General features: G+C 44.3%; 1 protein-coding gene across 1 annotated transcript in view; it reads right to left on the bottom strand.

Annotated features, from left to right (window-relative positions):
• Positions 1–5,784: 5,784 nt before the first annotated feature.
• The window catches only part of LOC116985493 (NFX1-type zinc finger-containing protein 1-like), a 34,705-nt gene continuing 24,713 nt past the window's right edge, over positions 5,785–15,776 (bottom strand). The window contains 5 exon segments of the mRNA XM_033040261.1: positions 5,785–7,917; positions 10,013–10,108; positions 11,062–11,172; positions 12,362–12,507; positions 14,355–14,509. Of these exon segments, the coding sequence (XP_032896152.1) occupies positions 5,785–7,917; positions 10,013–10,108; positions 11,062–11,172; positions 12,362–12,507; positions 14,355–14,509 (2,641 nt within the window).

The raw sequence follows: 15,776 nt of genomic DNA, 5'->3' as shown, positions 1-15,776 counted from the left end.
CATGTTGGTCATTCACCGTCTCTCAGGTTATGGCATGTGTTACGTATTGTGCACCAAGATGTGCCGTATTTCCTTCGCCAAGGATTATTCTTAGTTTTGATGTATCGTCTCGTTCTTTAAAATCAGGGGTTGCCTCACTGAGTTTGTCAAAGTATGCTTTCCTTTTTTTGTCAATTTTTTTTGCATTTTAGGAGGAAGTGCACCTCTGTTTCAACCTCATCTGTCGAACAGTGGCCGCATATTCTGTTTTCTCTTGATTGCCAGAATCTCTTCTGTCTTCCTTTTTCAACTGCCAAATAGTGGTCACTTAACCTGTATTTGGTGAGGGTCTGTCTCTGCTTTATGTCTCTAACAGTTGAGAGATAGTCTACCAATTTATAATCTCTTTTTAGGGCACGGTAACATTCTAATCTGCTTTGGCTTTTGTTTTTTTTATCCCAATGTTCCAAATATACGTTTCTTTACATTGTTTGGTAATTTGTTTCACTCTAACTGGTGATTGGGGGCCAGTATTGATATGGGGCCGGTCAGGGTTTAACTGGATAGGGTTTAACTGAATAGGGGTAGTTAGTCTCAGTACCAACTGACAAAGGGAACTCTTTTCTGGGCTCCCCTCTTGTGTTTGAAGGGCTTTAAACTGGAGGGTATCTGGGAGGCTAGATTTAAGGTGATTCCAAAAATTTAGTGCTCTTTTCTGGATATTTATTATCAGTGGGTATGTGCCTAATTCCGTCCTACATGCGTTTGTTGGTGTTTTCCTTTGGATACGGAGGATGGTCCGACAAAATGCCGCATGCAGGGCCTCCGTTGTATGTTTTTCCAATTTACTATAACTATGGTGACTGAGCGGACTGAAGGTAATACTTCATTACCATAAAGCGCAATAGGCTGGATTACACTGTCAAATATTTTAAGCCAGATTTTAATTGGAATTTGGATGTTGTAGAATCTTCTTTTTATTGCGTACAGAGCTCTTCGAGCTTTCTCTTTTAGTGCATTCACTGCCATATTGAAGTTCCCTGATGCTGAAACAGTTAGACCAAGGTAAGTATAGCTCATAGTGTGTTCGATAACAATATCATTGAGAGTAAATTTGTATTTATCTTCCTGACATCTGGGTCTTTTCTGAAAAATCATGATGTTGGTTTTCTTTAGATTTACTGCCTGGGCCCAATTTTGGCAGTACTTATGAAGTAGGTCCAACTGTTGCTGCAGTCCCTGTTCTGTGGGGGACAGCAGAACCAAGTCATCCGCATAAAACAGGGATTTTACCTCTCCGTCCAGAAGACAGAGGCCCGGCGCTGTGCTCTGATCCAACTTTACTGCCAAATCGTTGATATATACATTAAACTGTGTCGGGCTCAGATTGCAGTCTTGCCGGACGCCTCTTCTCTGGGCGAAGAGATCAGTGCATTTGTCCCCAATTTTAACGCCACATTTATTATTCAGATACATTGATTTGATAAGGTCATATACCTTTCCTCCTATACCACAGCTAAAAATCATTAATATATATGGTAAACAGTTGCGGCCCCAACACCGAGCCTTGCGGCACTCCACTGGACACTGCCTGCCTTTCTGAAAAGGACCCGTTCACTCCTACTCTTTGCTTCCTGTCTGCCAACCAATTTTCTATCCACGTCAACACCCTACCCCCAATACCATGTGCTCTAATTTTAGTCACCAGTCTCCCATGCGGGATCTTATCAAAGGCTTTCTGAAAGTCTAGATACACTACATCCACTGGCTCCCCTTCATACATTTTGCATGTCGCATCCTCAAAATATTTCAGAAGATTAGTCAAGCCTGATTTTCCTTTCATAAATCCATGCTGACTTGGACTAATCCTTTTATTGCTATCCAAATGCCCCATTATTACTTATTTTATGATTGATTCCAGCATCTTTCCCACCACCGAAGTCAGGCTAACTGGTCTGTAATTCCCCATTTTCTCTCTCGCTCCTTTCTCTCGGAGCTTCAAGCTGTGAGCGCGTTGCAGATTTACCATCCCGGAGCCAGCCGGGGATCCTTTGCCGAGGATCATCACAAGAACTCCGACCGTGGGGTCTGTGGACTTCAACACCATGAATCTCGCAGTTTTGGGTATAATGTGGCTGACTCAGGAGCTCCAACATGGAGTGTTCCAATCCGTTCCGACGCCGGAGTTTCTATCTGCCCGACGAGAGGGCCTGGACATCGGAGGAAGATGACTGAACTTTATTGCCTTCCATCACAGTGAGGAATGTGGATTCCACGTATTATGTTAAATTTTATTTTAAGTGGGTATTGTGTTTACACTTAGTATGGCTGTATGGTAACTCAAATATCACTGTACCTTCGTGGTGCATGTGACAATAAATGTGAACTTGAACTACAACTGGGTGATAGGCTGGGTGAGTGGGCAAATGCATGGCAGATACAGTATAATGTGGATAAATGTGAGGTTATCCACTTTGGTGGCAAAAACAGGAAAGTAGACTATTATCTAAATGGTGGCCGATTAGGAAAGGGGGAGATGCAACGAGACCTGGGTGTCATGGTACACCAGTCATTGAAAGTAGGCATGCAGGTGCAGCAGGCAGTGAAGAAAGCGAATGGTATGTAAGCATTCATAGCAAAAGGATTTGAGTATAGGAGCAGGGAGGTTCTACTGCAGTTGTACAGGGTCTTGGTGAGACCACACCTGGAGTATTGCGTACAGTTTTGGTCTCCAAATCTGAGGAAATATATTGTTGCCATAGAGGGAGTGCAGAGAAGGTTCACTAGACTGATTCCTGGGATGTCAGGACTTCCATATGAAGAAAGACTGGATAGACTCGGCTTGTACTCGCTAGAATTTAGAAGATTGAGGGGGAATCTTAACGAAACTTCCAAAATTCTTAAGGGGTTGGACAGGCTAGATGCAGGAAGATTGTTCCTGATGTTGGGGAAGTCCAGGACAAGGGGTCACAGTTTAAGGATAAAGGGGAAATCCTTTAGGTCCGAGATGAGAAAAACATTTTTCACACAGAGAGTGGTGAATCTCTGGAACTCTCTGCCACAGAAGGTAGTTGAAGCCAGTTCATTGGCTATATTTAAGAGGGAGTTAGATGTGGCCCTTGTGGCTAGAGGGATCAGGGGGTATGGAGAGAAGGCAGGTACAGGATACTGAATTGGATGATCAGCCATGATCATATTGAATGGCGGTACAGGCTCGAAGGGCCGAATGGCCTACTCCTGCACCTATTTTCTATGTTTCTAACTGCTGATGGTAGTAGCATAATGAATTCTGATTCTGAAGTGTACAGACACAACCTATCTGCTCGTTCAAATAAATGCCTCAAAACTCATTGGCCGGCGGTTCATTCTACAGCAAGACAATGATCCCAAACATACTTCCAAAGCAACAAAGGAGTTTTTCAAAGCTAAAAATCACCCGATCTGAACCCTATTGAGCAAGCCTTTTATATGCTGAAGAGAAAACTGAAGGGGACTAGCCCGTTCGTTGTTTCGACTTTTTTTGGTTTTTGTGTCCAAAAGTATGTTTTAGTGTTTCTCTGTATGTCTTGTGTGGTGGAAAAATAGGGGGAAACGGTTTTCAGGCATCTACCTTGACGGTGATGCGACTTTCTTCCTTGTCACTTCTTCACCCCCGATCCTCGTGGCCTTACAGCTGGTTTGGTGCGGCCTTTCCCAGAGTCGGGCCCAGAGCTTCAACGGTGGTGCAACAGGGACAAGAGGCAATAGGTGCAGGAGTAGGCCATTTGGCCCTTCGAGCCAGCACCACCATTCAATGTGATCATGGCTGATCATCCCCAATCAGTACCCCGCAGTACATCGCGGACCCCCTTACAGGGGTCGCCGGAGAAACGATCCAACCGCTGGCCTCCGACCTACAACATCTTGGAGCCTCGGTCTGTGTAGCTTCTGGTGGCAGGCGTGGAGCGGACCTTTCATCGTGGAGCGGGTGATGCCTCGTCAGAGGTCGCCGGAGAAGAGCTCCGACCGCCGGCCTGCGACATCTGGAAGCCGCGGTCACCGGTAGGGAGATGACCGACGGAGCTCCAGGCCGTGGGGTGTGCTCGACCTGTGCCGACGTCGGTGTTCCGACCAGAGGGCTTGAACATCGGGCCATCCGTAGTGGCGACTATGGAGGGTCAGGTTCCCGACCACGAGTGAACAAGGGAGGAGGAGGACTGTCTGAACTGTACATTTCACTGCACCTTATGGTGCATGTGACAAATACATTTGAACTTGAACTTGAAGACAAGCATAAGCTCGAGATGGCTGCAATACAGGCCTGGCGGAGCATCACCAGAGAAGGCAACTGGTGATGTCCATGAATCGCAGACTTCTAGCAGTCTTTGCTTGCAAAGGATATGCAGGAAAATACTAAACATGACTACTTTAATTCACATGACATTGCTGTGTCCCAAACATTATGGTGCCCTGAAATGGGGGGAGAGGGGAACTATGAAAAAACACTGCTGTAATTTCTACATGGTGAAACCAAAATGTATAAAAATGGCCTTTATTAAATTCTGACAGTGCACTTTAAACACATATGATTTTTTTCTATTACTAATCTCAAATCGTGCAGTACAGAGGTAAATAAATGACAGGTCTTTGTCCCAAACATTATGGAGAGCACTGTGAGCCTATTCTACATTGAATATGCAGTTTCGCTTAAGAGTATTATATTAATTCTTTATTACAGCTCCTGAAAAACCTGAATTATACATCAATTATATTTTAACTTCAAACTGAGCACATGGCTCTTTCAAACAGAAAAGCATTTTTTTTGCAAAATTACAAAATTGGAACAAGAGATATTGTCTGAAGGCTTGTTACATTTGCACATAGAAAACTCAAAATATCTGTATATTAAGAGACATTTTATTTCATCACATTCTCAGTCAGTGATGCTGAATATCAGAAAAGAAAGAAAATCCACCAATGGAACAGCTAAAAAACAATGTTTATGTCATGTCAGCAAAGTGCTCTAATTCGGTTAACATTTTGCACTGAGCATTATTAATAAACAATGAAGTGGCACGTTATTGCTTCAACCTTGCACTATTTTTGACCAGTTGCTGCCTGGATTAGAGGGTTTCGGCTACAGGGAGAAGCTTGGATGGATGGAAGTCAGAGTTTGAGGGGGGACGATAGAAGAATATAAAATTATGATAGATAGGGTAGACATTCATAACCGTTGTTCCAGAGTGGTCAAAGACTAAAGAATATAGCTATTGGGTGAGAAGGGGAAAATTTAATGGAGATGCGTAGTGCAAGTTTTTTTAAACACAGAATGGGGGGGGGTTGGGGAGTGGAACACATTGCCAGGGGTGGTGGTGGAAGTAGATAAGATACTGGTTATTCATGAAGCTTTGAGATAGGCACATGGAAGTGCAAGGAATAGGGGGATACGTAACATGTACAGGCAGGTGAGATCATTGTGGGCCAACGGACCCATTCCAATGTTGTACTGTTCTATGTTTAATGCAAAATGGCTGCCAATTAACCCACAATTGGTTGTCCTTTAATTATTTTGCAACATCGCAGACGAGCACACAGATTTGCTCAACCCACTTGAGAGGTTATGCAAACTCAGCTGATCGTAGCTCCCCCACCTCCTCCATTGGCTGCCTGAAACCTCATTCTCAGAGGCAATTCTGGAAGTTTCCATCTACAAAGCTGCAACTTCTCCCCATGAATCCCAGAATTATAATTGAACACTTGCTGAACCAGATGTTATAAAATGTTTAATTTGTCCAAGTGACTGAGTCGGACTCAAGTTGGGATGCATCATATCAGATCGGCATATTTACTCTTCAATCTGTTAATTCTTTCTTCCTTCCTTGCTTTGTAATTTACAACTCCTGTAAGAGTTTCCAGAATGGTTGCGGTGCTGAAGGGATTGCTTTGCTTTGGATTTTGAATGAAGTATAGTTTGTTCTGTTGTTTCAGTGTGGTGATCTCTCTTTCGATGTCTTCAAGCTCTGGACTGGTGAACTGAGATCTCTTTTTTGTAATCTTCTCTACTAACAGGTCAATTTCGTCTTGCATCCTTTTTCTATGATAAATAACCAGTTCTCTTTCTTTGGATTTCAGATTGGCAACTTTGGATAGGAGGTTAATCTTATGTCCAAGGGTGGTCAGCTTATGCAGACTTATATTGGATTCTTGTAGATGAGATTGTAGCTCCAGGGTTTCCTGAGGATAATATTCATATAATTCTTCCTTTTCTTCCAGAAACATTTCAAGGCATGCCCTGCGGCATCTGACCTCTTTCTCATCTCCCATGATCTTGACTTTGAGACGCTCAATCTTAGCCAGAACATTTTTAATGAGGGTCCCGTAGCGGACATTGTTATGGATTGGGGTCAAGCATTTGGGGCAAAGAGGGAGCTTCGATGCTGAGGATTTGTCGGCTTTTGACTGTTGCATCAATGTGTCAAACTCTTTCACCGCAAAAATGTGCCGGCAGTCTTGCAGCTGCAGGAACCTGGTTTCAGGGTCGTCTTCCCCACCAAAGAATATCTTGGTGACTTTCTCCACGTGGCACACGCGGCACTTATTGGGGCAGGGCTCTCCGCACAGGCCGATGCAGGGATGGCCGCAGTCGAGCGTCAGGTGGCAGGGCTGGTCGCAAGGTGCCCGGGCACAGGGCTCGTGGCACAGCCGGGTGCACTTGGCATGGGGGCAGGCCCAGAGGCAGGGTTGCTGGCAGGGTTGGCAAGGCTCGCCGCAGCTGCTCGGGCACCTGCCGTGCGGGCAGCAGTTGCCACAGGGCAGGGCGCAGGGCGGGCAAGCAACACCGCAGATGCCCTTGCACGGGTGGGAACAGGGCAGTGGGTGGGCGCAAGGAACGGTGCAAACGGCGTGGAATGGCAGGCCACTGCATTCGAAGCAGCGGGCTGCGCAGGGATGATCGCAGGATAGCGGCGCCCCACAGATCGCGAGGCAGGGCTCGGGCTCGGCCTCAGCCTCCTCCCGCTGGTGACACTTTATCATTCTCGTGTGGCCGCACGGCAGTGCCATCTCGACCCTGCTGGGGCACTTCTCAGTGCAGTTATCCCCGCAGCAGAGCAGGCATCGGTGGCTGCAATCCAGGGTCTTCTCGCAGGGCTCCTGGCAACAGAAGCGCTTTGGATTCACAAAGCAGGGCACCTGCTGTCGGTGACCACACCCGGGGATGACCTGTTCCACCTTCACCGTGCAATCGCCGCAGGTCTGCCAGCAAGCTTTGTGGCAGGGGTGTCCCACTTTGCATTTGGTCTGGCAAGGTCCCGGGCACCGGTACTCAACATGCTTGGGGTCAAAAGGATGGCAGGGCAAAGTGCACTTGTGGCCACACGTCAAGCTGAACTCACAGGGCACCAGGCACCCGCCTTTGGGAACCTGACTGAAATCCTCAGCCGTGGACACGAGGGTGTCTGTTCCCGGGTGGTTCTGGCAGCACAGCCGCAGCGAGGGGCCAATCTGGTTGTTCTCACGGAGTGTCCCCACAATGTTTGCCCACAGAGGGACCTGCTTTGCCAGCATGCCCATGTTGCCGATGCAGTAGAAGCCCTTCTTCGCCCTCGACAGAGCCACGCAGACTCGATTTGGTATCCGCAGGAACCCGACCACGCCCTGCTTGTTGCTTCGAACGAGAGACAGAATCACAATGTCATTTTCTTCCCCTTGATACTTGTCGACCACGCAGACCTTGACTCCATCCAATATCCTTTTGGGCATTATATTCCTCAAGCAGAACAGCTGACCAGAGTATGTGGTAAGGATGGTTATCTGTGATGGCTTATACTCCTGCTGGATGAAATATTCGCAAAGTAACTTGACAAAGTTCGCTTCATGGGAATTTTGGAAGCTTTTTCCTTCCTTGATATTGTCCTCTGGCTCCTGGTGTTCAATGAAGTAGAGGTTTGTGGAGATTCCCTGATTTAAAACAAAACACACAGTTAAGGAATCTTGATAATAAGGAGGGATTTAAATTTTGGGCAAAGCACAATGAGCTGGAGGAACTCAGCGAGGTCAAGTAGCATCTGGAGAGGGAATGGGCAGATGACAGCTTGGGTCAGTACCCTTCTTCAGACTGATTACCATTTTGGATTTGGTTATGTGGATAGATTCATACGTCTGCATTTTTAGCTAACACCCATTAATACCACAAAGACTGCAGGGAGGATCCAACGGAGATTTACGAGAAAGGTAACATGGATTAAAAAGATGTTTTATTCACAATAAATGGGTGACATTGAAATTTTTTTTTTTCAAATCCAAGACTCAATTTTGAATCCAAGATCTTGAAGAGTTAAGGGCCTGTCCCACCAGCATGCGACCTGCATTGAATTTTTTTTTCGATGTCACCCATTTATTGTGAATAAAACATCTTTTTAATCCATGTTACCTTTCTCGTAAATCTCCGTTGGATCCTCCCTGCAGTCTTTGTGTTGTTAATGGGTTTTCTCGTAAACATGTTCCCGATGTTGGGGGAGTCCAGAACCAGGGGCCACTGTTTAAGAATAAGGAGTAAGCCATTTAGAATGGAGACGAGGAAACACTTTTTGAGAGTTGTGAGTCTGTGGAATTCTCTGCCTCAGAGGGCGGTGGAGGCAGGTTCTCTGGATGCTTTCAAGAGAGAGCTAGATAGGGCTCTTAAAAATAGCAGTCAGGGGATATGGGGAGAAGGCAGGAATGGGGTACTGATTGGGGATGGTCAGCCATGATCACATGATCACACTGGCTCGAAGGGCCAAATGGCCTACTCCTGCACCTATTATCTATTGATGCTGTCTGTATGGAGTTTGCATGTTCTCCCTGTGACTGCATGGGTCTGGGTCTATGCTGAATCTCTTAACGAATGTAATAAATAGAGATTGGCAATAGTTACATATTGATCAGAGGCAAGAAAAAAGGTTTTCAACTCATGTAATAGGACTATAACATCCAATCCAGGAGATGTCATTATAGAACCCTGTTTGATTCTGCTCTGCAGTCTTAATGGGGATTTGATGCTCAATTCTCTGGACCCGATCTCTCAGAATCAGAATACACAAAATAAAGCTGGGAAACAAAGACCAGGATTTGAGTATAGGAGCAGGGAGGTTCTACTGCAGTTGTACAGGGTCTTGGTGAGACCACACCTGGAGTATTGCGTACAGTTTTGGTCTCCAAATCTGAGGAAAGACATTCTTGCCATAGAGGGAGTACAGAGAAGGTTCACCAGACTGATTCCTGGGCTGTCAGGACTTTCATATGAAGAAAGACTGGATAGACTCGGCTTGTACTCGCTAGAATTTAGAAGATTGAGGGGGGATCTTATAGAAACTTGCTAGAAACAGGCTAGATGCAGGAAGATTGTTCCCGATGTTGGGGAAGTCCAGAACAAGGGGTCACAGTTTAAGGATAAGGGGGAAATCTTTTAGGACTGAGATGAGAAAAACATTTTTCACACAGAGAGTGGTGAATCTGTGGAATTCTCTGCCACAGAAGGTAGTTGAGGCCAGTTCATTGGCTATATTTAAGAGGTAGTTAGATGTGGCCTTTATGGCTAAAGGGATCAGGGGGTATGGAGAGAAGGTAGGTACAGGATACTGAGTTGGATGATCAGCCATGATCATAATGAATGGCGGTGCAGGCTCGAAGGGCCGAATGGCCTACTCCTGCACCTATTTTCTATGTTTCGATGAACTGCAGATGCTGGTTCAACAAAAATAGATACTAAGTTTTGGAGTAACTCGGAAGGCCATGCAGCATCTCCGGAGATTATGGATAAAAGACATTTTGGCTCAGAACCCTTCTTCAGACTGATTGTAGTAGGGGGGAGAAAAATGTAAAAGAAGTAGGGTCGGGTCAAACCTGGCAAATGATATGTAGATGCAGATGAGGGGATGGGGGGTTTTGCGGGGACTTGCATCATGATGTGGAAAATTAAACAAATCTTTTTTTTAAAAATATGCTCGTGGAGGTTAACAGTACACAGCGACTCAAATCCTAACTATTTTAGCATATTAGAATAAAATAAAAATACCTTAATGTTTTCATACTCCTTCACAGACTCAGTGTTTTTCAGTTTGTCATAGATGTGTGGTGTTATCAGTTTTGCGATTTCAGGGCGCATTCGATGCTAAACAGGAAGACAAAGCAAGGATATTATTTTTAAATGCCGACATGCATAAATCAATAAAGAAGGATAAGGGGAAACTAAAACACAAAGCTGTTGATATTTAAAGATTAAAAGCTTGTGTATTGAACATTTCAGAAATATTCTGTCAGCTCTATCCAGCCCTCTCCACTCTGCAACTTAAAACACTTGTGCAGGAAGGTGAAGTGAGAACACAACTTGTAGCCCTGTCCCACGGTACGAGTTCATTCCAAGAGCTCTCCCGAGTTTAAAAAAAATCAAACTCGTGGTAAGCACAGAGAATGAACGTAGCGGGTACGTCGGAGCTCGGGGACGTCTCTTAGCGCTAACGGCAGGTATTCGGGAAGACTTTTTAACATGTTGACAAATGTCCACGAGAGCCCCGAGTACCGACGAGTGGCCATTACCGTAAATCTCGGAGTTCGAATCAGGGCAAACTCGGGAGAACTCTTGGAACAAACTCGTACCGTGGGACTGGGCTTTTAAAACTAACTGGTTTTCTCACTTTTTCAACTCTGATAAAGAACCATTGACCCGACACATTAAACCAGTTTCTTTTTCCACAGACGTTGCTTGGCCTGCATTTTCTGCTTTAATTGCATACCAAAAGCATCCTTTGACTCAAGTAAGAAATAACCCTACAATTTTATAACAAGCCAGCACAATTTTGATTTGACACTATTTTGATTTGGTACATGGGACCTTATCAAATCCTTTGACTCAATGTCTCTCTACCGCTCCCCACCCACTCACCCCCTGCTACAATCCGTCCCAGACCCCTTTTTAAATTGAAAACATGGCAAGGAAAGTTAAAGGAAGAAAGACATATCAATAGTTTAATAGCGAGGGGAGAAGCAAACATTTATCACAAGGTTGAATTCAAATATATTCGCTTAATTGCCATACAACAGAAACTGCCATCATGAGAAACTCACTTGGTAATCAAGTCGGACAAAGGGCACTTTCATTCGTATCAGCCGCTCAAATAAGGAGACTTCCAAGTTGAACTTTCTTGCCAGCTCATACACTGTTGCACTTGGACGCAGCTAAAAATAAAAGATGGCACGGCAGTGAGTCACCGAATGTTGAATATGCAGTGCAGTTTCAATTTGTGTGTTTGCAAAATGTTGCTAAACCCAGGTGAATAGTTGTGTGCTAGCCACAGAAGCAAATCTATAATCACATATTACAATCATTATAGACTCCGTATAGACTCGGCTTGTACTCGTTAGAATTTAGAAGATTGAGGGGGGATCTTATAGAAACTTACAAATTCTTAAGGTGTTGGACAGGCTAGATGCAGGATGATTGTTCCCGATGTTGGGGAAGTCCAGAACAAGGGGTCACAGTTTAAGGATAAAGGGGAAATCTTTTAGGACCGCGATGAGAAAAACATTTTTCACACAGAGAGTGGTGAAGCTCTGGAATTCTCTGCCACAGAAGGTAGTTGAGGCCAGTTCATTGGCTATATTTAAGAGAGAGTTAGATGTGGCCCTTGTGGCTAAAGGGATCAGGGGGTATGGAGAGAAGGCAGGTACAGGATACTGAGTTGGATGATCAGCCATGATCATATTGAATGGCGGTGCAGGCTCGAAGGGCCGAATGGCCTACTCCTGCACCTATTTTCTATGTTCCACATACCTAGCACCCTTTGTTTAAAAAAGTTGCCCCTCAAACTCCAATGAAATCTTCCACCCCTCATACCCATGTCATCTGGTTCCTGATTCCCCAACTGTGGGTAAAGGTCTCTGTAGTAGTTGCTTCGTACATTCATAGGCCCGAGTATTGTGTTGAGTTTTGGGCACCATGTTATAGGAAAGATGTTGTAAAGCTGGAAAGGATGCAGAGAAGATTTATGAGGATGTTGCCAGAACTCGAGGGCCTGAGTAGGGGAATCAAGAGCCAGAGGACTTGAGTTGAGGGTGAGGGGGGAAGATTTAATAGGAATCTGAGGGTTAGCTTTTTCACACAAAGGGTGGTAGGTGTATGGAACGATCTGGCAGAGAGAAAGTTAGACAGGTACATGGATAGGACGGGTTTAGAGGGATATGGGCCAAATGCAGGTAGGTGGGACTAGTGTAGATGGGACTTGTTGGCTGGTGTGGGCAAATAGGGCCTAAATGCCTATTTCCATGCTGTAAGTCTATCTATCGTCAATAGTGAAGATGGTTGTGAAGAATTGCAGCAGGATCTTGATCGGTTGGACTGGTGGGCCTTAACCACAATAATTCCTACCTGCTGATGGTCACCAATTAAAATGAGATGTTCACAGGCAGAGCTGAGAGTGGTGATGATGTGGGCTTCCAGGACTTCAGCTGCCTCCTCTACAATGACAATCTTTGGTTGAATATCTTGCAGCAGATTTCTGTATTTTGCAGCCCCTTCAAAAGAAAACAGTGGACATTCTTTTAATAAACCACTCTGAAGAAGGGTCTCGACCCAAAACGTCACCCATTCCTTCTCTCCAGAGATGCTGCCTGTCCCACTGAGTTACTCCAGCATTTGGTGTCTATCTTCGCCTTTAATCTCTGTCAGAGGAGTGGTGGAAATAATTTCCTTTGTGTGGGTAGTTTTTCAGCAGGAATAAGCTGAAATTATTTAAAAAGTTACCCAAACTCGTATCCCAAGACGCTGTGGGGCACTCAATCACATGATGAACTTTTAAAATAGCTGTATATTGAAAAGAGATATTTTACCATACTAATCATATGCTGAATGATCATGGTCATATAGCAGGAATCTGAGGAAAGACATTCTTGCCATAGAGGGAGTACAGAGAAGGTTCACCAGACTGATTCCTGGGATGTCAGGACTTTCATATGAAGAAAGACTGGATAGACTCGGCTTGTACTCGCTAGAATTTAGAAGATTGAGGGGGGATCTTATAGAAACTTACAAAATTCTTAAGGGGTTGGACAGGCTAGATGCAGGAAGATTGTTCCCGATGTTGGGGAAGTCCAGATCAAGGAGTCACAGTTTAAGGATATGGGGGAAGTCTTTTAGGACCGAGATGAGAAAAACATTTTTTCACACAGAGAGTGGTGAATCTGTGGAATTCTCTGCCACAGAAGGTAGTTGAGGCCAGTTCATTGGCTATATTTAAGAGAGAGTTAGATGTGGCCCTTGTGGCTAAAGGGATCAGGGGGTATGGAGAGAAGGCAGGTACAGGATACTGAGTTGGATGATCAGCCATGATCATATTGAATGGCAGCGCAGGCTCGAAGGGCCGAATGGCCTACTCCTGCACATATTTTCTATGTTTCTATAATAGGTTGAGCAAGTTGAGGATAGTACAATAGTTATGTCAATTTATCACAGGTGACATTTTCAATTGTCAAATTATAAGGGATTATGAAACTGATCATCAGGGAGAGTTCTGCACAAACTCACCTAAAATTTAAAAAAGTAATACATAGAGGAAAGCCTTTAAGGCAACAACCGTCAAACGTAATCACCAGTACATAAATAGGTTAGGACTTCATCCCTTGGTGCACAGGGGATAATAGATGTGTATAAGATCATGAGGGGAATAGATAGGGTTGATGCACAGAATCTTTTACCCAGGGTAGGGGAAACCAAGAATCAGAGGACATAGGTTTAAGGTGAGAGAGGCAAGATTTAATAGGAACCTGAGGGACATCATTTATAACTCGCACGGTGGTGGGTATATGGACAAAGTAGTTGAGACAGGAATTACAACAGCTTGTAAAAGACACTTGGACAGGTACATAGATTGGAGATGTTTAGAGGGATATGTGGCAAACGGGACTGGCTTAGATGGGGCATCTTGGGTGGGATGGACAAGTTGGTCTGAAGGGCCTGTTTCCCTGCTGTATATGACACAATAACTCTATGACTGACTGCACAGTGTTAAGTTCCGCTTGCAAATCTACAGATAATTAAGTGGTAAACACCCTTCAGTAAGACTTGGAGAGACAATTAGCTAGAAATATTTCCCACACACAAATGGCAACCCAAAGATCAACTCAATTTAAAAAAACGGACCTACTCCTCATAACATTTAAATAATGGAAAGTGAAGGGTATTAATATATAGCATTGTCTATGATGTCCTTACAGAAAGACAAAAAATATCACATCAAAATAACCTTAAAAGATAGATGCATTTTTTTGCATTTTAATGCAAATAATAAATGAAACAAATTAAGAATTTCATTTATAATATCCAAAAAACAAGCAATCCAGAACTCAGAACAAGCTTTGTGTACCTGTGGTGGTCATTCCAACAACTTTTGACTGTCGGAGTATCATTATTTCTTCTTGTGTTCTCAGCTCTGCAAGACGATTGACGATTTCCTGGTATTTCTGCTCATACTTCAATATTTCATGTTTGATTTTAACTTGGTACTTTGACAACCACAACCTATAAAAAGATCACCCCATCACACCAATATCCAGACAGATATAACTGATGAGCACGGCCCTAGTTCACAGGCATGAATTTGAAATTTGTGCTATCACTCCACTTTACTATGTTAACCATATAACCATATAACCATATAACAATTTCAGCACGGAAACAGGCCATCTCGGCCCTACAAGTCCATGCCGAACAACTTTTTTCCCTTAGTCCCACCTGCCTGCACTCATACCATAACCCTCCATTCCCTTCTCATCCATATGCCTATCCAATTTATTTTTAAATGATACCAACGAACCTGCCGCCACCACTTCCACTGGAAGCTCATTCCACACCGCTACCACTCTCTGAGTAAAGAAGTTCCCCCTCATGTTTCCCCTAAACTTCTGTCCCTTAATTCTGAAGTCATGTCCTCTTGTTTGAATCTTCCCTACTCTCAAAGGGAAAAGTGGTCTCTCTCTAACTTCTACAGGTGCACAGTAGAGAGCATGCTGACCGGTTGCATCGTGGCTTGGTTCGGCAACCTGAGCGCCCTGGAGAGGAAAAGACTACACAATGTAGTAAACACTGCCCAGTCCATCATCGGCTCTGACCTTCCTTCCATCGAGGGGATTTATCGCAGTCGCTGCCTCAAAAAGGCTGGCAGCATCATCAAAGACCCACACCATCCTGGCCACACACTCATCTCCCTGCTACCTTCAGGTAGAAGGTACAGGAGCCTGAAGACTGCAACGACCAGGTTCAGGAATAGCTACTTCCCCACAGCCATCAGGCGATTAAACCTGGCTCGGACAAAACTCTGAACATTAATAGCCCATTATCTGTTATTTGCACTTTATCAGTTTATTTATTCATGTGTGTATATATTTATATATAATAGTATATGGTCACACTGATCTGTTCTGTAGTCAATGTCTACTATGTTCTGTGTGCTGAAGCAAAGCAAGAATTTCATTGTCCTATCAGGGACACATGACAATAAACTCACTTGAACTTGAAAAAGTCACATTTCTGATATGCAACGGGATATAGAACCAATATCTGGGGGCGTATGATTTCCAGATTTCCGACTGTCCTGCACATGGAAGTAAATAAGAGTACTGCCTTTTCAAACAGTGTCACACTGTAAGATGCAATTATTTACCTTTTACAAGGAACTCGGTTGAGTGATATATTTGTGGACTTGTGAATTTACTGGAGAGTTCTTTTTAGAAACATAGAAACATAGAAATTAGGTGCAGGAGTAGGCCATTCGGCCCTTCGAGCCTGC

The sequence above is a fragment of the Amblyraja radiata genome, chromosome 2 (genome assembly GCF_010909765.2).
Source record: "Amblyraja radiata isolate CabotCenter1 chromosome 2, sAmbRad1.1.pri, whole genome shotgun sequence".
NCBI classification, from domain to species: Eukaryota; Metazoa; Chordata; class Chondrichthyes; order Rajiformes; family Rajidae; genus Amblyraja; species Amblyraja radiata.
The sequence above is the reverse complement of the archived record's forward strand: the minus strand, read 5'-3'. Positions and strand labels throughout refer to the sequence as shown.